General features: G+C 39.9%; 3 protein-coding genes across 11 annotated transcripts in view; all 3 read right to left on the reverse strand.

Moving 5' to 3' along the window:
• Positions 1-1,246, reverse strand: part of scap (SREBF chaperone) — a 29,296-nt gene extending 28,050 nt beyond the window's left edge. For both annotated transcript variants that reach the window (XM_084944086.1, XM_084944087.1), the window contains exon 1: positions 7-1,246. The gene's annotated coding sequence lies outside the window, so the exon portion shown is untranslated. The remainder of the gene's footprint in view (positions 1-6) is intronic.
• Positions 1,247-1,357: 111 nt separating this feature from the next.
• On the reverse strand, positions 1,358-3,900 carry elp6 (elongator acetyltransferase complex subunit 6). The gene is made up of 7 exons (XM_084944088.1): positions 3,585-3,900; positions 3,380-3,458; positions 3,208-3,278; positions 2,845-2,969; positions 2,499-2,706; positions 2,244-2,405; positions 1,358-1,896 (listed from the first exon to the last, which is right to left on the reverse strand). The coding sequence occupies exons 1-7, from the start codon at positions 3,636-3,638 to the stop codon at positions 1,771-1,773; spliced, it is 825 nt and encodes a 274-aa protein (XP_084800214.1). The 5' UTR covers positions 3,639-3,900; the 3' UTR covers positions 1,358-1,770.
• Positions 3,901-17,342: 13,442 nt separating this feature from the next.
• cspg5a (chondroitin sulfate proteoglycan 5a) overlaps positions 17,343-23,842 on the reverse strand; it is a 60,663-nt gene continuing 54,163 nt past the window's right edge. For 7 of the 8 annotated variants that reach the window (XM_084944096.1, XM_084944102.1, XM_084944099.1 and 4 more), the window contains one exon: positions 17,343-18,382. In XM_084944096.1, coding sequence (XP_084800222.1) covers positions 18,215-18,382 — 168 coding nt within the window. In that variant the 3' untranslated portion in view covers positions 17,343-18,214. Of the gene's footprint in view, positions 18,383-21,735; positions 21,838-23,842 lie in introns of all 8 variants that reach the window. The other variant, XM_084944100.1, reaches the window with a different exon arrangement.

Raw genomic sequence — 23,842 nt, forward strand, 5'->3', positions numbered from 1 at the left:
ACTTGCCTGGGCAAATTTCAGAGTCCCTCCTAATGATGCTGTTGTAGTTGATGTTGTCTTCGTGGTTGAACTGGTAAGCAATCGCTCTATTCCTTCGGTTCCAAATTTTACTAAATGCTAACGCATATGCATCCCATTACACGCCAACATATAGACGCACCGTCTCAGCAGTTACTGGCTGTCATATCCCAATGAAACCTCTCCCCTTCGACCTCTCAACCTGCACGCTGTTACAGTGGGGACATCTAGTGGATATGATGGCGACTTTTTAGGCATCCTGTGCAAATTTAGGAACCAATTTCCTGTTTGAGTCTACGTGTCTGTGGCTTCTAGGCTAGATTATTGTAATTTATTATTATAGTGAAACTTGCTATTATGTATGGGTCAGAGACGGTGGCACTAAAAAAGACAGAAAGCAGGGCTGAAGGTGCCGGGAATAAGTACATAAGAGAGACAGATCGGGTTGTAGTCAGAGTTAGAAGGACAAGATTGAGAAGTGTTGGACATATACAGAGGAGGGATAGTGGCTATATTGGACAAGGGATACTGACTATGGAGCTTCCAAGGATGAGGGAGCAAAACAGGAAGACCACAGAGAAGATTCATGGATGTAGTGAAGGAGGACAAGCAGAGGGTTGGTGTGGCAGGAGAGGACTCTAGGTATAGGGTGAGATCTTGGCAGATGATCTGCTGTGCTGAACACTAAAGGAAGTAGTCAGAAGAATTCTTATCAGGATGCCCTGATATCTTTGAAGACCTTTCAATTCATCCAAAATGCTGAAGGAATCAAGAGTACTAATATGAACAAAGGAGCCTCATAACTCTCTAATATTCTGTTCATTGACTCCCTGTTAAATCCTCATTGTCACTTATACAGCGCTTAATTCTTGAGGTCCATCATATTTTGAAGATCACGTAGCTCCATACTATCCCAACAGACCACTTTTCCTCACAACTACAAGTTTTAAAAATTAGGATGTGACGGAGAGCTTTCCATTTTGGGTTCAAGTGACACCCTCTCTACTTGGGTGACCACTGAGGATACTCCAGGCATTCAAGTACCACTATTAGACTGAATTACGATTGTTTCTTCTTACTCTTTGGGCTCATTTGGGCTTTAATTATTGTTAACTATTCCCCCCTGTACCTATCTCCAGGTGTCTGCCTTCAGAGGTGGATTACCTCCCTAGGTATGTTTCTGCCAGAGGATTTTTCCAGTAAAATTTGAGTTTTCTGTTTTTAAGTGCTTACTCATGAGGTAGGCTTGGTTTCTCTCCAAACACATTTTACTTGTGTGTTTTTCTTACAATGTAATGTACCCTGAGACAACTGTTGTTGTAAAATGTGTGCATTTAAATAAGAAAAAATGAATTAGATTTTATTATATTAACATTCATTGGCAACACGGCTCCACAAAACTGTTCTGTGAATAATACTTTTATGCATTAACAATATTCTTTCAAACCACCAGCAATCCTGCATTCTGAGTATTTTGTTGAGTCGTCCACTGAAATCGACCAAATAATGACAACATCACGAGTCAGCATGATAATAACTCTATCCTCTGGAGATTCAGAGGTCTGGAATTGGATCACAATGTCCTTCCATCACAAGGTTTGGGATCCAGACACTGTTTGCTGACAGCAGTGACCAGCCATGGCCAATTCACCAACCACTTTGGCAGCATTTGCTATTTTGCGCAACATGAAAACATAACAGTGGTTGGTCTGTTGTCACGTAAAAAGAGACTAAATGTGTCTAAGGGTATAACTAGAGAACGGCGCTGGATGTCCCAGGAGCAAAGAAGGAGGCTCCTTTATCGTGGACCTTGTACTGAAAAAGCTTCTTCTGTGTGTGCTGCCCATCGCCTCGTCTCCTCCTCCAACAAACCTCCACCTGAAAAACAACAGTGCACCTTGTGCTAAATTTGATACTGTTTAAGGACAAGAAATAGACACTAGATGCATTTTGTCAAGTACAGCTGAAATGAGATTAATAAAGTAATCAATCAACAGAAAATTAGTCAGTAATAATGTTCTTAATTACAAAAATGTTAATCACAGTTACCAAAAACAATCATTTTAGCCTCTTTCTGTTCAAATATTTGTAAATCTATAACATAGAAAGCTCAATAAATCGATTTTGACTTGTTAACTGAATCTAAACACCTGGATAATGAGCAGATCTGTGTTTCTGATGTGTTCAGTCTGAATTAGAAAATTTGCATCCACATACACACATACCTGACCGTGTATGTCCCTGCAGTAGCCAGTTGGGAGACCCTGTACATGAAGAGTGAGGCTGCACTGGTGGGTCAGGCCCTTGAGGAGCCACTCTGATCCCTCATCACTTCCATCATCCTCCGCTTCTTCTCCATGACAGCGTACCAGCATCACTATGTTCCCCTGCAGTGCAGACATGTTTATAAGAGTATTTGTAGAATCCATTGAGTTTAATTTGAGGAGAGGACTTTTAATGAAAGGGCATTTAGGTCTAACCTGTAGCTGAGAGCAGACTGTGGCTCTGCAGTAGTGGCTGAAGTCCAGCGCGGCTCCAGCGCTGACCCCCAGACTCAAAAGCACACTGACGTCATCCACCAGCAAAACGGGAGGGCCCCACTCTTCCACCCCTTCCTCCCCACCACCATCACTACTCACACTGGACCGCACAAACTCATACAGCCTCTGCAGGCCAACGGTAGGATCTCTGGGGACAAAGGAGGTGATGCTGTCTGACTAGTCCTAAAGTCAGTTGAGTTTTTTTTTTTGTTAACATGTTTTGTTTTTTTTTAATACGTGACAATTATGCAATGAAAGTTAAAATGAGTAAGAACAGTGGTTATACCTGAGGAAGTCCATGGCTTGACTTCCTGTTGTGGTTTCTTGAGGAATCAAAATAGATAGCGACTCCTTAAGGCCCTCTAGGAAAATCAGCTGACCCTTTTCCCTTGCCTGTGTTAAACTTACACCCTGAGAACACACATTTCACGCAAAAAAGAGGGGTTTTTTTAAAAAAAAAAAAATTTGACTCCTGTTGTGTCACTAATAAAGCGTTTTAATTCTGCTGCTGATCCTTGTTTAAATAGATTTAGATCTTGACTAAGATATCATGTCTTTAATGACAGTGGCTCACTGGGGAAGGATGGAAATTGCCCTTCATGCCAGTGGTTTTGATGTTTTCTTGCAGAAAATAATAGTTAACACTCACCAGTCTTTGACTGATTGCACTGTAGTGACTGAAGGACTGCACCAGGCCCAGAAAGCACACTTTGCATCGCGCTAAAACAAAAAAAAAAACAAAAAAAAAAAAACAGATTAAACACATTAGCTGTTAAACAGACAGATAGAAAATGACAATACTGTGGCAAGTTACACCTCACCTCGCAGGTAGAAAGACAGGAAGTGGTGAATGAGGAAAGAGGCATCACTCTGTCTGTCAGACACTAAAATAAATTCCCCCTGTAGGATGGGCATTATGGCACTTAATGACGCTGGATAACTTGCAGTGCACTTAAGCTCGTTACAAATACACGACTACAAGTAAAGTAGTGTTCAAAGTGAGACTGAAAATACTGCATTCCTTACCTGAGTAAAGCTGTCAGGAGTGGCGTTCAGGATGCTGTTGAGCTCTGTAAACATAGCTAACCTTGGAAGCTAAGCTAACTGTAAATGATACAAGCTAAACGGTTTCAAAGTGACACACACCAGGAGATTTTAACAGAAATTAACCGACATGTCTGTTTTGTACATATATGGGATAAAATTAAAGGCTTACGATTCTATTTTTAACAAATCACAGATTAGAAAGCTTTTCTCCACAGTCTTGCTGCTTTCTGCTTGTTGTTAACGCCTGGAAATTTAAACCAAAGAAGAGGTCTCACTCCGACCCTTTATCCGTGAAAATCTTTTCGATCATTTTCATATTTTTTTTTTATTTTGGCACATTACACTCAAGCTATAATAAAGACAAATATTAAGGCAAATCTTAATATTTGACTTACGATCATACTAAAATAAATTCCAATACGGGCTAGCAAACAGGAAAGCGTGGTAGCTAGTGCGCATCGTCTTCATAGACAATCTTCGTAAGCACATGGCAACTTCTTCGGCGTTGCCGTCTTAATGTCGTGTGCAAGCAGCCCCACATGCTGGTGGTACTGTGGTAATAGACGTGGTGGTAGACGCATCCCGAGTATTTCACAAAAACAGTTATATACAGGAATATATGTTAAAGTATTATTATTATTATTATTATTATTATTATTATTATTATTATTCCATGGTAATAGTGACCAATTTCACCTCAGAGATGCACCTGCACACTCCAGTCTTCATCTCCAGGGACACATTTTTTCCTCTGACATTTTTCTTTACATCTAGCATTTAAATAAGTTCCAACAGTGATATGAAATCTATATCTAGCAGCCCACAAAAGTGAAATGAAAAACTGCAATTAAATATTTCATGCTATGCATTTTTAAAACTGTCATTTTGCATCTCTTTTGCCGCTTGAATGTCAATCAGTATTGGCTTATTATTAATCAATTAAAGATCTGAAGATTTAATCTCTGCACATTCATCACTCAGCACATCCTTCTTCATCATTTTTATTTTATGTCTTGCTCTGTTTAAGCTTAATGACAGATTCTATTCATGGTGAAGCACTTCTGAGGGAATACTCATTAACCTTTGGGTTGTTCTGTCTCAACAATTCTCATCACACTGGAGGTTTCCAAAATTTTGACATCAGTCAGCTGATAAGTCTTTGTGAAACATACAGTTTTGTTGCTATATTTGATGTTGTTGCCGTCCAAATTTAAGGAACGGTTTGTGTTGAAATGCAGAAAGCCTGATTACATAATGTGTGTGTGTATATCAAGTCATCCATCTTACATTCACGATTCAAGCAACCAGCTCGGTCTAGTTAAACTGGGAAACAGAGCTAAAGCCACCGGACATTTTTCCAATCAGCAGGTGGCACTGTGTAACTCTCACACAACTCACCACCAAAGAGATCATTACAGTAAATGCAATGAAACTGCACATGATGACATTATCGCAGTGCCTGTAAAATTACCAGCAAAAGCAGACAGCTCATTAGCTGCCTGATTCTGATTTGCTGAATTTATTCAATTACTTCTTTTCTTTTTATTTCCACTAATTTCTTTCCTGACTGCCTGAAGGTATTTTAGATCAAACTTACATATCCAATAGAAATACAGGCGCATGTTGTGTCCAGATGATGAATATCTAAAGTTTCTTTGGTTTTCACTAACTTGAAATAAAGAAAAGGCAAAAACATTAAAGAAAAATTGCTTCAGTCCACATGAACACTGAGCTTTTAAGTCAAAGATCTCCACTGGAGGGATGAACACAATTTTTTCCCTCATTTGGTGTTTTGATAGTGGTGGTGAACAGCAGTATCTGACATGGAATTTCCAAACATCCCATAGATGTTCAGCTTAGTTGAGATCTGGTGACTGTAAAGTCCACACCATATGAGCCACATCATTTTCACCATTCAGTGACCCCTTGTGCCCTGAGGATGGTGGCAGACTGCTTCCTTCAGGATAGAAGCATTGATTTAATGATAGGATGAAGGTGATCACTGAGAACAAATTTTGTATTGGTTTGCAGCGATGTGAGCCTTGGCAACAAAATACCGCAGAAAAATATACCTCCCGGATGACTTCATTGAAGTGGTTCAAGGGTTCGGTTTTTCTTTTCATTTGTCTCTATTTCAGCTGCAGATGCCCTGAGTTATTCACCAGCTAGGGGTTAAATGGGTTTGCCTGTCTGCTACTTTTGAAATTGGTTCAGCTGAGTTTTTCTCTTTGGGAACAGCTGCCTGCTGTGGCCAAACATGATGTAATGAGAGCAGCGAGACAACCGAAACAGTAAAGCTGCGGGCAGAGAAACAAAACATCGAGCTTAAGATGCTAAGAAGGCTTCAAAAACTTACATGGATAATAAGTGATGGCTTTAACAATACATGTGGATATTATTTATTTTTAAGTCAAGTATTCATTCGTGTAGTTTTGAATTAAGTGAGAAAGATAGTGTACTTTAACACTTTAAACAAAGCTCTTTTCAGTGTTTTATATTCATTTTCACCTGTTCTCTGGACACACCAGCTCAAAAATCTTAACCACTTAAATAATCAGCAAGATATAAAAAAAATATATATTTAGTCCAGTAATTAGTCATCAAGTGAGAAGAGTAATACAAAAAAAATCCAATAAGTTTTTATTGACTTGTTTGGTGAAATGACCATTTGGTCTGGCGTAACTGTTTGAGGACTGACACAAATACAAATAAATAAATAAATAAATACAAGTTTCTGCCTCTGTGAAGGTTGTCGGCAGCCTTTGTGGATTGAGACCATCAGAAGGTCACTAGTCTGATTCCCATCGTCCCTGAAGTGTTCCCAAGAAAAACAGTAAATAGCACAATGCAGTGTAGCTGTAAACTTTAAAGTATAAAGAGACTTTAAAAAAAAGTTTTATTAATTTTTTTTGTGCTTCTGTAATTACTTTAATATAAATATTTAAATATATAAATATTTAAAACAATGTAAACATATCTGAAATAAATCCCCAAATATTATTACTATATTTTATTCACTGCTTGATGTTTGCATTCATGTCACTGCATATAATCTAATACATATCCAAAAGCTTTTCCCCCCTTTCAGAAGACATCGCACATTTAGCTTTTCTCAGCTGAGGACAGTTTATAATTCTTGGAACTCCAGAGTTTGTCGCCCTCTCCAGCGTTATAATAATCCAATCTGATCCAACCTTGGAAGCAGATCAGCAAACACTATTTTGTGAATTTCAATTTCCCTGAATGAAAGATTTTCATTAACTCCAAAAGCATGTAAAATGCACATTCACAGAACCTTTTTCATTATGACAGTGAAATGTACAAGGAACAGTTCATCAGGGGTTGTACGGGTTAAGTATCCATGTTCTGTACCCTTGTTGCTCATTGGTGATGGAGGCTGGCAGAGAGGGAGTACTGATGGGGTTACAGATAGAACAAGGAGAAGAAGCTGGGTACAGGGCATCCTCCCACTTTAAAACTCGACCTTTAGCTTTGCTGAGGCCATTAACAGTCCTGGGACTTGGCCCGTTGGTGACGTGTGGTTTGGTGTTGGGCATCCTGTAGAGGTAAACGTCATAGTGTGCAACAGGTCCTTTGGAAGGTTTCAGCTTGACGTTCTTGTTGAGGTGGAGCTCCAAATCGATGGTCACCTTACAGTGCAGAAATAGACTGGTTATTAATACGCAAATGTAGGAGTAAAGTAAGAGAGGTAATGCACAAAAATATTAACAACTAATTATTCTCCTGTTGAACATGTTCGCAAATTGTGTTTGTTCTCTTTAAAGCAGACTGGATACATCGGATTTATAGTATTTTATTAGAGATGCATAGTAAATAGTTTTGTCAATTACATGATAATTTGACATGAAATCAAAAGTATGCAATTAAATTGTTTAGTCTCAAGTATTTGTTTGAGTTTAAATAATTAAAGATTTGTTTAGAGTACACAGTTAGAAGACAGGATCTCATGGTAAGTTAATAACTGAGGACCTGAAATAATTTTAGTTTCAATGATGCACAGCAGAAAATTAAGAAAATACATTTGCAGTTGGATACAACTTCAACGGTTCAGTTCTCAGATGGGGAACATTATTTGAATGTCATAGACTCCACTTTTCCGCCCATGTTTCCAGTTTCTCTAAATCTATAAAGTCATGAAATAAAATACAAATTGCAACACAAAAAGTAACTTTGAGCCTTTTAGGATTCACGCCTTTCGGACAATGTTTGCTTTGTTCCATTAATTTGTCTGCCTATGTAGTTTACAGGTGTAATGGGACAATGCCATCAAAAATCCTGCAGCAGTTTTGAGTGAGTAAATAATGCTAACCTGCAGGTAGTGACATCAGCTGCTTACACTTAAAGGGAATTAGACCAGCCACAATGGAAACCTCACAAAACCTTGCTTGTTTGTTTGGCTGTAAAGCTAATCTAAGAGTGACAAAAATACATCATCTGGGAAATATGAATGTCCACAACAAATTCTGTGCCAACCCAACAGATGACATTTCACCAGGTAAGTGTGAACTTACCTTGAGGCAGTGATTGATGAGATCAACAAACAAATTCTGATAATAGAACATAAGTTGAATAAATACACAGTGCAGATTTAAACACACTCTCTCTCTCTGTCTCTCTCTCTCTCACACACACACACACACACACACACACACACACACACACACACACACACACACACACACACACTCCAAGACCTGATTACTGTCAGACCTGTTGAATCAAGAAATACTTAAACAGAATCTGTCTGCGGGCTAAAAGACCTCAGAAAGCAACACGTAATGTCACAATCTAAAGAAACTTGTGAACAGATGAGAAAGAAACTTGTTGACAACTATCAGTCTGGAACGAGTTACAAGCCATTTCTAAGGCTTTGAAAGTCCAAAGAACCAGGGAATGCCCATTATCCACAATTGGAGAAAACTTGGAACAGCGGTGAATGTTGGCAGGAGTGGCCAAATCTACTCCAAAACAACTCCAATAATTTATGGTAAGTGATTGATGGTCACTTATAGGTTAAACAAGAGAACAACTTTCAGTGGGATCACACTGGCCACAATGATGAGTGCTCGGACAACACTCTACTTTGAATATTTTATCTCTGTGGAGATTGCGGCTATTTACAAATTACAGATGAAAGGGCCTAAAATAGAGACATAAGTGGTGGCTTGCTTTCCAAAGCCAAACTCAAAATCACCTTTTTGGTCAGTTATGCTGAAGCAGACGTCTCAAGGAGTAGATTTTGGCAACACACACACACACACACACACACACACACACACACACACACACACACACACAAGGGAAAGACAGATCCCAAACAAAACACACAAAGCCCGACCACAACAACACATGAATAGGCTAAGACTTTATTTAGTCAGGGGGCCTCGTCTTCATCATCATCAGACTACGCAGTCTCTGTTTAAGGAAACATTTGGGTCACATCACTCTTAGCTTTGTAAAAGTCAGTGTTGCACGGCACTACGCAGCTGTCAACTGTTTCACTCACTCACTCACTTGGAGGAACGGAGGACAGGGGGTGGGTTTCTCTGGTTGGGACTGGTAATGTATCACCACATTTCCATCATAAAAGGCCAGAGGGTCCTGTTCTGATCAACAGCATTCCTCAGAGCCTCATTAGTAAACTAGACGGTGCCAGAATGATTCATTTAGAAATCGGGGGTTGGTGGGTAAGACATGCTCTCTTACTCCCCCTCTTGCTTTCTGTCTTGTTTCTTTTGATTTCTGTCCTGCTTTTAATGCGGCTTTGTAAGGCACGCAGTACACTTGTGTATGCACGCATGTAGATTTCAATTGAGAGCACTGGGGCAGTTATCTGGTTGCTTCTACATGGGAGTCACTATATCTGTGTTTCGGTGTGAAAATGTGTGCACGTCGTGTTAATTTTAGCATTTCTGTGTACACATACGTGCATGACTGTGTGTGTGTTTGAGTGTGCATGCCTCCTTCATGCACCCTACTATTTGTGTGCCTGCATCAGCCAATCACAACGGCCACTTCATGATCCTAGCACAATCATTCCACCGTGCTGTCAGCCAATCGCAGCCTGCTGATGAATCCCAAGTCCCAGCAGGTTTGACTCTGAACAGAAGAGAAAAAAAATCTTCACATGCCTTCAACATGTTCACTGTTTTTTCTAGTTCCTTTTCTGCTGCCCCCATTTTACTGCTTGTACCCTCCATACATACTTTACACCTCTAATAGAGGATTTTCCCCATAATATCAAGTTAAAAAGAGCATTTGTTTTCCATTCTAGATAAAATGAAAGTGACTCGCTGCATTAATTCAAATGCTGTGTATTTTTGATGTTCTTGTCACTTTAAAAAAGCACTCTTCTTATTAGCGGAACTTCTTTGTAGCATTTCAGAGAGAATGAAAATGTTTTTCAATTTAAAAAAAAAAGAAAGAAAAAAAACATGCTGATAATGTTATAGATTATGCGATGGGACTTGAGACCCTTCCTCATTAAAAAAAATGGGTCATAAGATTTTAAATAATCCATCCATCCTCTTATCTAATTCACTGTGGGGAAGCTGAGCCTATCCCAGCTATCAAACAGTGCTCCGTGGATAGGTCAACAGTGTGTTGCAGGCCTAACATAGAAAGATAAGTAACCATTCACTCTCATGGACATTTTAAGATCACCAATTAAGCTAACTCAATGCTTGTCTTTGGACTGTGAAGCTGGAGAGCAAAGGTAAAATGTGAAAACTTAATGCAGAAAAACCAAAGGTGTATTTGAACCCAGGAACAGTGCTAACCACTGCGCCAATATTTCCAGGTGAAAAACAGGGACTAAACACAGAAACCTTTACCAAACCCAGAAATGGAAAAGACTGGCTGATTGCTCTTCCTTAATTCTGTGTCAGTTAGTTAGTTGGTGGAGTGATTTTAAATAATGTGTAGGGCTATTTTGTTGTCTAATCGTGGATAGTTTACCCTTCTGTGGTAATTTGTGCTCAACAAATGAAATGAGGAGTCACAAACAGATTTGAGTTTAAAAAAAAGAGAAGAAAACCTAGTACAATTAAGCATGCATTTTTTCTAATGGCCACCAGGAGGCGACTCCTCTGGTTTTGTAGAAATTAGCTGGAGAAAGATCCAAATGCCCACTATGGTCTCAGTAAACACTTTCCTGATGAGTTTATTGTCTCAATCCTTAGTTTTGAGTCTTAATGTTAATTTTGTGGATTATACACGAGTAACATGGACAAGTATCTATGATACTTGTGATACATGGTACGATTTTGGGGGTTATTATTGAAACATCCCAAAGTCTTTGAAGTGTCTTCAGTTTCTCGCTCAGATCCAGCAATAGGGTACTCCCTAGACAGGTTTCTAGTCCATCACGGGACAGAAAGGCAGACAACCACATTCTCGGATTTACACCTACACACAAGTTCAGAGTTGACATTCAGTTCAATTCAATTCAATTTTATTTATACAGCGCCAAATCACAACAACAGTTGCCTCAAGGTGCTTTAAATTGTAAGGTAGACCCTACAATAATACATACAGAGAAAAACCCAACAATTATATGACTCCCTATGAGCAAGCACTTTGGCGACAGTGGGAAGGAAAAACTCCCTTTTAACAGGAAGAAACCTCCGGCAGAACCAGGCTCAGGGAGGGGCGGCCATCTGCCACGACCCAACAGACTTGTGACATGCAAGTCTTTGAATTGTTTTTAAATTTTTGTTTTGTGTTTCTCTTGAAAGACACTATAAACTAACACTAAAATTTGACGAGAGTCATGATGAGGACATTACAAAGTACAGTGGGTATTTCAGCTGTAAGTGGTAACTGGACAGCTGTGTTGGAGAGGATTAGGTTTGTCTGAAGAGATTGCAGGGTGCAACATTGAACCTAAAGTAGAGTTAAGAGCACTTTTAATGCTCTGATATTCTACAGTCTATTTCTAGATGACCGTAAAGCTGCATAAGAGTCGCTTAATCTGCCTCATCCATCCATGTGTGTGTGTTTGTGTGTGTGCGTGCGTGTGAAGGCAGAGAAGGCTGGAGGTCACTGCATTTGGATCTCGTCTGCTCAAACTGTAGCCTCAATGTGGGTTTCCATGGCAACGACGCCCTCTGTCTGAAGATGCACAAAATCACTGCCAGCAGCAGATAAGTGAGAGTGAAGAACAGAAGGAGAGGAAAGAGAAGGGTGCGCGTATAACGGGGAAAGGGTTAGTGCACATGGAAAACACACATCCTCATGCAGGGCTAATATCTGCTTTAACTCAACAGGTTTCAGTCTTTTCTCAGAGGGATCAAGGGACAGACTGTTAGGATCTCTCTGCTTAAAATCAGTCTCACAAAAATCTTCCAAGCTCCCATTATCATCCCACGAGCAGTGAAGCTTTGTGGAATACTTTGCGGCTCTGACCCTTGCCCTCGTTATCTAATTCCCTTGAACAACACAAACACCCGCTACAAACACAACCTTTATGTATTACATAAGGGTGCAGCTGGGAAAACATTCATTATTTTATAATACTGCTTCCTGATTTTGCAATAAATCATGTGTGCTTCTATTCAGCAATATTCAGGGTTATCTGAACTGTAGGTGTTTTATTTAATAGGACTTTATTTTGTTTTAGTTTTTGTGGTACACAGCTTTACTGTTTCCCATGTTTAGTGATATGTCTGACATTCCTAATACTTTTTTGGATCATCGGATCATCTTCAAAGGGTTACTCACTGAAATAATTTGCTAATCCCTCATAATTGTGTACTACAGCTCTCAATTGAGAGCACTGGAGCAGTGTCCGTTGTGTCCTTGGGCAAGACACTTCACCCGTTGCCTACTGGTGGTGGTCAAAGGGCCCGGTGGCGCCAGTGTCCGGCAGCCTCGCCTCTGTCAGTGTGCCCCAGGGTGGCTGTGGCTACAATGTAGCTTGCCATCACCAGTGTGTGAATGTGTGTGTGAATGGGTGGATGACTGGATGTGTAAAGCGCTTTGGGGTCCTTAGGGACTAGTAAAGCGCTATACAAATACAGGCCATTTACAGCTGTTAACTGTGAGGAAGAGGATAGCACTGACAGGATAAGAAGAACTTAATGAGTTAAATTATATCCTTGACTTATTTGCCTTAAGAAAACCACGCTCACATTAAAGTTGTTTTTATGTCTTCTCTGGTATTGAAATGGTTTAGCCCCATAGCGCAAATCCAGTAGGCCAAAAGAAATAACACCAGACTAGAATGCTGCCCTGGAAAACCAACATCAACTAGTTCTGCATCTTGTCCAAATTCAGGTCAAGAAATGGTCCCCAGTTGGTGAGGTTCTCAGCATTTACTGGCTCAGGTCTACAAATTTAAAACCTAATGAAATCATGGAACTAGAACTGCCTCACTAGAACACACCCAAGTGCAATGACAGTATGCTTAAATAGTCCCCATAGAGACAGCATTTTGCAAACTGCTACAGCTACATGTGGATTATCCTCCTAATACATGCAGTAATGCATTTTCAAATGTATCTGCTTTAATCTTACCACAAAAAAACACCGATTTAAAGGTAAAGTAGACAAATATCCGTTACTGAATACTGCCTGAAAGGAAAAGATGCCACAGCAATGAGTAGGCATCACAAAGATGAAGACAAAAATAAACCAAATCATGAGAAAGAAAGAAATATTTAGCTGCTATTCTTTTGGATTGATCGTGGAAGTCTATTATCCCTTTTATCTGCATTTTAGTTGCCATTAACTGAAGAAACATGCCTCATAAATAAGGTTCAGTCTGTCACAGTGTTACTCTCAGAGGGATGACGGCACCTCCCCCACCCTCCCTCGCTCGGTAATGTAATGCCCACTTGTTGCCATGGAGTCCAATGGTACTTTTGCCTTCACTTGCTTCAATTCAGAGGACCCTCCTTTAGTTTGTGTGTGTGTGTTTGAGCATGTGCAGTCATGTGCTACTGCATGTGCCAGCTTCCACAAGTGTGTATGATAGGCTGGCAGGAATAAAGAGAGCGATAATCACTGTTGCTGCTGTTTTTGTAGCTCACCGACTGCTGTTTCCTATTCTGTGCTTTTAAAAAGTCTTTTCATGTACTTTTCAGGGGCTGAAATGCTCTCTTACCCCCTGATCTATTTATTTGAAGAAAGAGAAGGGCATCCAAACCTTCCCCCACTCTCCACACAGCAGCACCCATCCAGCCTGGGAAGGATCCACCAAAATACTGCTGTTTAACCAGTCTTTTTCTTCATGATCCAAAGAAGAAACCTGACAAAAGGCTGCAGGCACTCCAGCCTCATCTGAGACCCATTCAGGGTCTTTTACAGCTCTTGGTAAATGTGTGTTTTGTTGTTACTGTACTTTTATTCTTGTGGAAATTACTTCACAAAAGTCACAAAAAACTGTCAAGATGCAACCCATAGAAAAAAAACTAATGATTTATGAATTTTCTCAAATGTAAAATATCAACATTTTAAAAGTTTAAACCCTCAGAACAAGAAAAACAAAGGAAGCTGCCACCTAGAATGATTTCATACTTACCTTGACTGGCTTTACTGATTTTGTTGAACCTAAGCTTAAGACCTGACAAGAACATGCCTTGAAACACACAATACCTGATTTTGTTCAATCATTTCCAATCAAAAGGTTCTGTGGCTCCATCCATAAAAAGACCCTTCAAGGTCCTCTTCTTGTGCACCTCTGAACAACTTTTAGCACTAATGCTGATTTGACATTGCAGCAGCCTTTGAATTTAATTTAGAAGAATCAGATGAAGTCACAGGGAACAAAAGTTTCCTAATAGTTTATGTGACCAGTCACAATTGTTTTGGTTCGGCCAAAAAAAGTAAGCCTAGTTCAGGTTGTTTGTGCTGACTCTGAGGGATGAATTCAAGGTGTGCAACAACTGGTGAGAATAACAATGGCTTGTACCTGATGCATCACCTTTAGGTGTGGAGACTGCAGGATCATGAAGATCATGTCAGTCTGACACAGAATGTTTACTCTCTGCACATGTATAATTGGTGAGAATAAGACTTAGAGGAAGCTGTCGTCACATAGCAGGAGTGCTGAAAGTGGCACATGCTCACATAAAGAGAAACCTGGAAGGGCCGTGGCCAATTTTTAATGATGCATGTTGTCTTTTTATGGGTGGACTGGAGGTGTACCAGCCTGTAGGAGGCTTTATATAAAATATGAACGCAGCCTTGGGTAACCCAGTGGTTCTTGGAACCACATTGTGAAGCCAGTGCCATTTTCATGTTTTGAAACCAGATGTGATCATCAAGGTGTGGACGGTGTTTGCTCATATGTTAGTGACTAGACCGATGCTCTGTACATATGCAAGCGTACCTGTGAATATGTGGGGTCATCTGAAAAAAAATCCAAGATTTACTAAAGTAGAGCTGAAACATTGGAATTGTGTGTAAACATTGAGGGATTATTTTTAAGAACTGTCTGAAAAATAAAAAATAAAAATATTTTGTCAACCAAAAGCTATTGTTATAATTTCCTTTGTATTGCACTGTTTTTTGTCTATAGCAGATTTTACGGTAAATGTGAATGCAGCAGATGTGGGGGGTTTTCATCCCGAAGTGTTATTTATTCACAAGCGTGAGCATGTCTGCATGGTGTGTGTGTCCAGCTGGAAACAGGGAAGCGTCTCTGGAGGCAGGAAACATGCAAAAGCAGCAGACTGGTTCCTGGTGTTTGTTGTCATGATTTATGTGCTGTGAGGGCAATTTTTGTAACAGTAGACCAAAATGCCAGTAACATCGTCAAATCTCTGATATTTTATTTTCATCCATCTATCTTTGTAATAAAAAAATAAGCAATTTTTGCATCCAATGTTTTTGTTAAGGTCAAAATCTTACATGTTGAAAGTTCCTACATCATCAAAAAACACAATTTATTTTAATTTTGTTAACCAGTATGGAACAATTAACCCACCTTTTCCTCCAATTTCCATTTCATCTACAACTCTACTTTTATTTATATTTGTCTGGAATAAACTAGATTACACACATACCTCAGGATTGACTGGTGTGTATAGTCCTAGAATTTATCATTCAAATCCTGGTGTTTTGTTCCCACTCTAACGTCCATCCTACCTTAAAGAGCTTTCTGCAAAATTTTGTTAAATTACAGAAATCACAATTTTTTTTTAAAAATTCTTTGTTTGTTTGTTTTTGAAATTTTACACTAAAGTTAGAAAATCATAATGACCCGTACAGGAACAAAGGTCGTCCTCTTCGCCTACAGCAAATCAAACTATTTCAGTCGCTACATAGAGGTTTAACTTTTACCTAAGTTTGCAGTTATATTCAAGGCATACCACTTAAACCAGGATGACTGAGACACCTCAGTCTACAGATTAAGGCCACGGGATGTGTGTGAAAGCTAATAGGTGGAGCTGTGATTTCTTGTGAAATATATGTCAGCATCTAACAGCCACTTAGGCTTATATGTAGGGATGGGTATCGTTTAGGTTTTATCCCATACCGGTGCCAAACCGGTACTTTTGAAACGGTGCCGGTGCTTAAACGGTGCTCAAACCGGTGCTTAAAGAATGGAGAACACAAAATTGGTCCAAAAACCTCTCATGTTCAGCTGTTTTTTTGTAAAAAGATAACAATGTTAGCCTTTTCTGCAGCTATGGGGCATATATGGTATCACTCTTGGCTGGAAGCAGTGCTTAAACAATGGAAAAAACACAAACTTTGTCCAAAAACCTCTCATGTTTAGCTGTTTCCCTCTTTTTCTTTGGTCATTTTAGTCTTTTTGGCCAGGGTGAAGGGAGCATCTGCCATCAAACAAGAAGACAGCCGCATGTAGCTATGATGATGTTTGCTAGTTCACCTTACATGCATTGATGTAATAACGTGGTTAGCCTACTCAACGTAAATTACACACGAACAACATTAAGCTACTCACGCAGAGAAGAACGGCTGCTGCTGCCATCATCATCCGTCATCATTTCTGCTACACTGGCAGGACTAGGGGCCAGGACTCTACTCTTCGGGTTTTTGGGGGATGTTGCAAACTCCGGGTCCTATAACAGGCAACCCACCCGCAGTAGATGTGCTCGGTGTGAAGTCTCACAGCAAGCTATCAAATACGGCGCATTTCTCGGCTTTTAAAAAAAACGCAATGCGTCGCCAGGTGTTTCATCGGATTCGAGGTGTTACCTCCTTTGCACAGTATCACCTTAAAGCACTTGTTGCAGGCTGCTGAGTTTGCATCTTTTGCTGTGAAGTACAGCCAGACTTTGACCGCTTCGTCTTGGGCATTTTTAATCTGTAGCTCTGCTCTAAAAGAACGTACGTACCTGGACCCGCCTACTATCCTCGGAAACGTAAAATGATTGGCTAGAATCTAAAGTGTATCACAGCTCAGGAAAAAAAAGCACCGAAATAAAGCACCGAAATGTGCGCTGCTTTTCGGTCGGTTACTACCGTTTATGTCAGAACCGGTGCCATCATGGCACCGGATACCGGTACCCAACCCTACTTATATGTGATACTAAATATCAATATTAGACATAATCTGTGCTTTTTGAAAATAACTATTAATTGTAGTGAAGCGGATCAGACTCCCCAACCTGACTGCGTAACCAAGGAAGTACATTTATGACAAGGACTGAAGAAGCTGCGTTCAAAGCCATGCACAGAGCATTGGAATTCAGGGGTAAGAAAAGGGGGAGGCGACACTGAGGTAAAACACAGGACCCAAAGAGGTCATGTTAAAAAGGTTTATTTCAACAACTGTCTGAATCTTGTTTGTTTATTCTCTGTTCGAAATCCCAAAAAAGTACAAAAAAAAACAAAAAAACAAGTACATCAAAGGATTAGAAATCACATCAATGAAAACCAAGACACATTGTGTTGCTTCTTTTAAATCAATCCAAGCATTTTTTCTCCAATATTTATACATACTCACTGGATTAGTCAGACAAACATCAAAACCTCTCAGTAGCTTTATCTTAACTTTTTTTTTTTACATTGACGTTTTACGTACGTTTTAAACTTCTGTATGATTTCTTTCTTTTTACAAAATACACCAATGCAGGCAGGGGGAGGGTGTGTCTATGTGTGTGTGTGTGTATACATATAAGTGTGGCTATGTCGTCATCTTTTCACAGTGGGTGTATGCTTCTTATGTGTGTATGTGTGTGTGTTTGTGTGTGTGTGTGTGTGCAGGTAAGAAAGATAAGGGACAGTAGAGTGACAGCAACAAGGGGGCAACAAGGGGCTGCGAAACAGGGGTGTGGCTGGATGTAAGGGGGTGTTGCAGGGCAGCGGCAGGGTGCAATTGGTGGGGGTGGGGTTACTTTCACCTGGGGCAGTGACGGCGGCGATGGTCGTGTATGATTTTTGCGGCGACTTGGGGCCGCTTTGTGGCAGTGTTGCCGTGTTGGAAACGGGTACAGACTGTGTTGGTTGGCTGGTATATTGGCTGGCTGGCAGGCTGGCTGATTGGTTGGTTGGACCACTTAGGTGCACACGGCAGCGGATGGACAGCAAGCAGGGAGGGGTTTGCGGGCACCCATTGCCGGCGCACCTTGTCGTTTTTCGATGTTGGATTGATGGGTTGCTGGGGTTGTTTTGTTTCACATCATGTTGTTCTGCAGTGAGTTTACCTCCGAGGAGTTCTCCTCGCCCAGGACCTTGTGGTTCTCGTGTTTGGGGGTCAGAGAGTTGTGGATGTTGAGGGAGTCATCCTCCTTGGGCGGGGCCTTCACCGGGTCCTCCAGCTTGTTCTGGGAATTAGGATCATCCTACCCAAGAAGGGGTGGAGGAGGAGTGGGGGAATAAATTACAGTTAGAACCAAAGAAATCAATCAACCATCAGTCTGATTTTTAGTTACAACCCTGCTTATTGGTCGAGAACTGCTTCTGAGTTCATTTAAACTTTCTGCAAAAGAAAAGAGTGGACTTTCTTTATCACGAGGATTCTTCAGCAAACAGATTACCAATCGTTCCATATTAAGTAATTCTGTATTAACAATTTATGCCCAATGCCAGCATTCAGTGCCAGTTTAGGAAATATTTTGTGCTTTATGTACCAAGGCAAGGAAAGAATGTGGAGGTTGGAGTGGCAAATCGATATATGGCTACATCCAGCCACTATTCAGTAGTTTACATTATTAAAACCCACATTTTCCATAATGTTGACCAAGCATTTTTCAAGAGTTTTTCAGTGAGACACACTCACCATAGTGTATTTTTCAGAAAAATTAATTCATGATTCACCCCAAGCACACAGATTCTGAGACGTCAGCACTGACACTGAACCTAAATATTTATTTTACTGAATCATCCAATACTAACATTCCTATTCTAGCTACAAACTTAAAGAAAACAAAAATGAGCTTTGGCTCAACACATTTTTGATAAGTTTTAATTTGTCTTTAATTTCATGCATGGAAACAAATTGTCATGTTCTACTGTGGTGCTTTAAAGGACCACACTGCTGCTGTGTTTACCTTTTTCTTTTGCTTTTAAAGTTGGATCTAATGACTTCCAAAAATAATACAATCAGTACTACATCAAATAATACATAAAGGTAAAGATAGGTATTGATTGATTGATTGATTTTTTGTCTGCACTTAATGGTTAACTGTGAACTGACATTTATCAGTGCTTGGACAGAAGAGCACAGGTGTGAGAGGTGAAATAAGGATATACTCAAAACAGCAAAATATAAATGAAAATGCATTATGTAATTTTAGGTTTTCACAAGCGTAGAAGGCCAAATGCCCTTTCTTGTATGTAGAGCATGGGAAGCTGACAGATGCTTTGTGCATATATCAGTGTACGTGTGAATGTGTGTGGGGGGCTCTATTGTGCCAGATCGGCACCCTGAATGGAACAAAAAGTTCACTTGAATTTATGTATGTGTGGGAGCTCTGTGTGACCATGTATAAGTGTTTAAGATTTAATATGTATTTTATCCATGTTTAAAAATAAAATGCAAGTGAACTGCTCAATATGGGCATTCATTGATTTTTCTTTAATTTCGTGCACTGAAACAGAATCTCAGCTAAATCTTGTGTCATCTTGATCAGAATTGTGAAATAATGATGACTGAATTCGATTTACATGCCACAGGTTACTGGAAACATAAAGCGACAATTGTTAAGGTTTAAGTAGCAAGAACCATTTTCCCCCTTGTGACAGGAAAACCTATCTGCCATGAAACCAGCATAAGTTTTGCTGTGATGAGTATATATTCAAGCAGGTTTTGGGACCAGTCACAGAGAAACCGGTCCTTGACACTCTGGCAATCACCAGTTACTAGGGAAAACTGTGTATTTCCCGACTGCTGAATGGTTGCTGGCAGTTGCTGGGAAATCGGTTGCAACAGCCTCAGTTATGCAGGTCTAAAGACAAGTCAGGGACTCCCTGGCAACTACAGGTTGCTAGAGAAAAATACACATTCTTTGTTAATTGACGAGTAGTTGCTGACAGTGAAATTGGTCATAAAGAGATATACAGTACTGCACCAACAGCCTCCTTGTGATTTCTTTGGTTGCTAGTAGATTGCCATAGTTAGCCCTAGTTTGCAGGTAAGATGTCTTAAAGATGTCTGCAAATACTCAACTTACTTGCAGAGCTGAGAAAGTGCAACACAGAAAACAGAGAAAAAGAAAATGTTTAGCTTCAAAGTAAAAGTTGTTTTTTAAAGTTGCAGCACCCTTTTGAAACATGTTGGTACAATCAAAGCAACTGTAAGGAGGTTTTTGATCCAGCACGCTATTTGTGACCAATTTCACCTAATGACAGCCAGCAACCTCCAGCAACCAGTTGCCAACTGGGAAACACACATTTTCCCTTGCAGCCGCTGAATACCAGGGGTTGCCACACTTCAGTCCCACTGGCTCTTCTATAGGCCTGTGTGGCTAAGGACTTAAAAGGTCAGCTAGATTTGAAAATTGCAATAATATGGTGAGCATCCATAATGCATGATAATTCTTCACTTTAACCTCTTCAATCTGAAATTCATAAGCAAAATAGAACATTCATAACATTTAGTATACAGCCTATATAATATTTTGTCACTAGTTTAAAAAACGCTCGAATGCTATCATAATGTAAGCATGTAATAAAAAGGTTGTAATTTCTAGCATTTGTGAAAATATTTACAACTAAAAGTTTTATATTAGAAACAAATACAATAATCTATGATAATCAGTTTACACCTATCTTCATTAGAGTGTGTTATAAACAAAAAGTGATTACAGAAAAATGCTGGTGACTTGGTTTGACTTTGGATTTGTAGTAAAAGCTTTAAATTCTGCAAAAAACACACGTATAAGCCTTTAAAAGCTGTCAGAATGGTGAAAAATACCATCAGGAAAAACGTATAAAGGTATTGAAAGCAAAAATAATTTTAGTAGCAGCCATTTAAGTGGTTTAAAAGCTCTGCTGTTTATCATGCTTGGCTGGTATGTTGTGTTTGGTTGAGGCGACGCTGAGGTGAGCTGCATGAGCGACACCATCCACCCGCCCTCCTTACACCTTCAGGCAACCCAGGAAGCACATGCACATCCACATGCAAAACCCTTACAATACACCCCATGGACAGTGATGACCGCTCATGCAGTGCACCCAGCGTCTTCCTGCTTCACCTCCACTGTGACCATTTAGTGTCCCAAAACACAAGAAAAGGAACAAAAGTAAACTAACCCTGTTTGATTATCTGTGGGTACCACCGTCATACATACCCACCGGGGGAGAAAACTGTTGTGTTTTAGAGGTTTCAGTTTAATTCATCTGAATTTAATTAAGGTCAGAGGGGAAAAATTGATTGCAGAGTCTATTTTAGCTCAGTTTTCCAACCTCTTAGCTTCCATTAATTTTGCATGGCATCATCGACCCTACTGAGCTGAGGCATCCTGGGGCGTCAGCCTGAGCCTCTCTGTCACACTCACAACCGCAAGGGCGCACCCATACAGGCAAGCACAAACAGAGTATGTCGAGATAGACACATTCATTCAAACACGTGCGCACGCACACATCAAATTCCAGACCCTGGGGCCTGTGCCATTCACAAACACCCCCTAATTGAACGTTTGTGTTTAAATTCAATGGCACTTTTTTAGAAAGGAAGAGCAGTGAGAGCATTTACCCGATGGCTGCTGGCCTAGATAGTAACTTCAGGCAAGACGTGTGGATACGTCACTTCCATGGTTACGGGATAGGGGCCCTCTTTCCTCCCGTCAGCGTGAAACTGTAAAATGTTTGTGTTTGTTGGATTTCAATGTTTTAGTGCATGGGTGGAGAGGGGTGTGGGCATTGAGTGGGCAGCAGTCACAGAGTCATCAGGACTTTTGAGTGGGTTTCATTTTGGGAGAGTGGGAACAGAGAAAAACAGGGCTTTGATGATGATGATGATGATGATAGAGGCACATGGACAATTCCTGACGTCCTTCTCTCGTGTACTGGATTCCAATTTAGTTTAATGGTCCTGCAAATTGCATGAAAGCTTTGGGAAATAAATGAATATTGCACTTAAGATTCATTTGCAATCACTGTAATTTTAATATAATAAAACTTAGAGAAGTCTGTGATCTTTTTTGCCGTTGTTGCTAAATTAGGTGGTGACATCCCCGTACTAGTTAGGATGAATTTCACTTAATTCTAAACAAAATGAACGTTTATGGTTTTGTAATGTATTTGAGTTGGTTCCTGTTGTATATGTTGGGTTTGTTGGGTTTCTTTTTTGCTTTGGTACCTCTTATTTCTCTGCGTTTGTGTTCCTCTGTCTCTGTCATAAGTGTCAGTCTTCGTGTCTCGGTGTTAGTCTTTCTGTCTTTCAGTTATTTCCTGTTTTACTTAGTTTTCTCTCAAATCTTGTTATGCTTTTGTTCCTTTCCCTCCTTACAGATTGTTATAAGTTTCAGCCTATGCCAGATCTTCAATGCCCCTCATGTATATGTCTATAAAGCCTCCCTATGTCTCCTCCATGTGTTTCACTAGTCCTTGTGTTTCGGTTTTTGGACCTATTTTGGTTTCACATTTGAACTTTGTGTTTCTGGGTTTACATCACCATTAAGAGTCCTGCATTTGCGTCCTCTCTCCACCCCTACCTAACCTGACATAAATACTCTTTGGTCATTATTAAATGATAAATCCTAAGCCTCTCCACACTTGCCCTACTCCCATACTATTTATGGTTGCCAAAGTCAGAAATATTTAAATAATAAACATAGAGGGTTTTTGTTAAGTAAAAGAGTAAATATGTTTTGGATCTTGTCAGAGACCTGAATTTAAGGATTTAGTGTTTTAGCTACAAAACATTTTGATGGTGTTGTATTTATGTATCAATATTTTCTTCAGTTTTTTCTCTGCAGCTGATTAACAGTGTTTAAGAGTCAATACACCTTTGTGTGTTTTAGCATTAGCATTATGCATGAACACACATCATATTAAAATATTTGTACTGGAATGCATATGTGTCTGCTAATATTTGCCTGCTTGTATTAAAAGGAATGCCACCACGCATGTGTATACATAGCTGTTTGAGTTTACTGACTGATGTTTGCCCCTGAGTGGATATGTGTCTATATAAGGACTGTGCAGAGTTAGGGGGAAGCACAGGGTGAAGCAGGCAGTCGGGACACTGCACAATGTGGCTGTGACTTTGTGACTAATCCAAAAAGGAATAGCATGGCAAGCATCACTCCAACATCCTGACTTGGATCTGAATATGGAGTATTTTGAGTTTTAATCATATGCTACATTGTATGCATTTTATCAATTCAATTCAATTTCATTTACATAGTGCCAAATCACAACAACAGTCGCCTAAAGGTGCTTCATATTGTAAGATAAAGATCCTGAAATAATACAGAGAACCCCCAACAATGAGATGACTCCCTATGAGCAAGCACTTGGTGATAGTGGGAAGGAAAAAAACTCCCTTTTAACAGGAAGAAACCTGCAGGAGCAGGCTCTGGGAGGGGCAAACATCATATAGTCTTATGTCTTTTAAAGGCCTGTGCTGAAGTGGTGTGAATTCCCCTAACGAAACAAGTCACTGAATAGGAAGTTGGGTCTTACCAACAAATAATTATTAGTAGAATTAATCATAAAAGAACAATTTCTTTGGATTTTATTACTGCAAATGGTTAAGTACCTGTATGCACTCACACTTACCTTTTTATTATTTATTTATTTAAGTGATTCTAAAGCTGCGTCCTTTCTCGAAAAATTTGGACAGTCACATGAACCAT

Source organism: Perissodus microlepis, chromosome 11 (genome assembly GCF_051167445.1).
Source record: "Perissodus microlepis isolate ML-2025 ecotype Zambia chromosome 11, ASM5116744v1, whole genome shotgun sequence".
Taxonomy (NCBI): Eukaryota; Metazoa; Chordata; class Actinopteri; order Cichliformes; family Cichlidae; genus Perissodus; species Perissodus microlepis.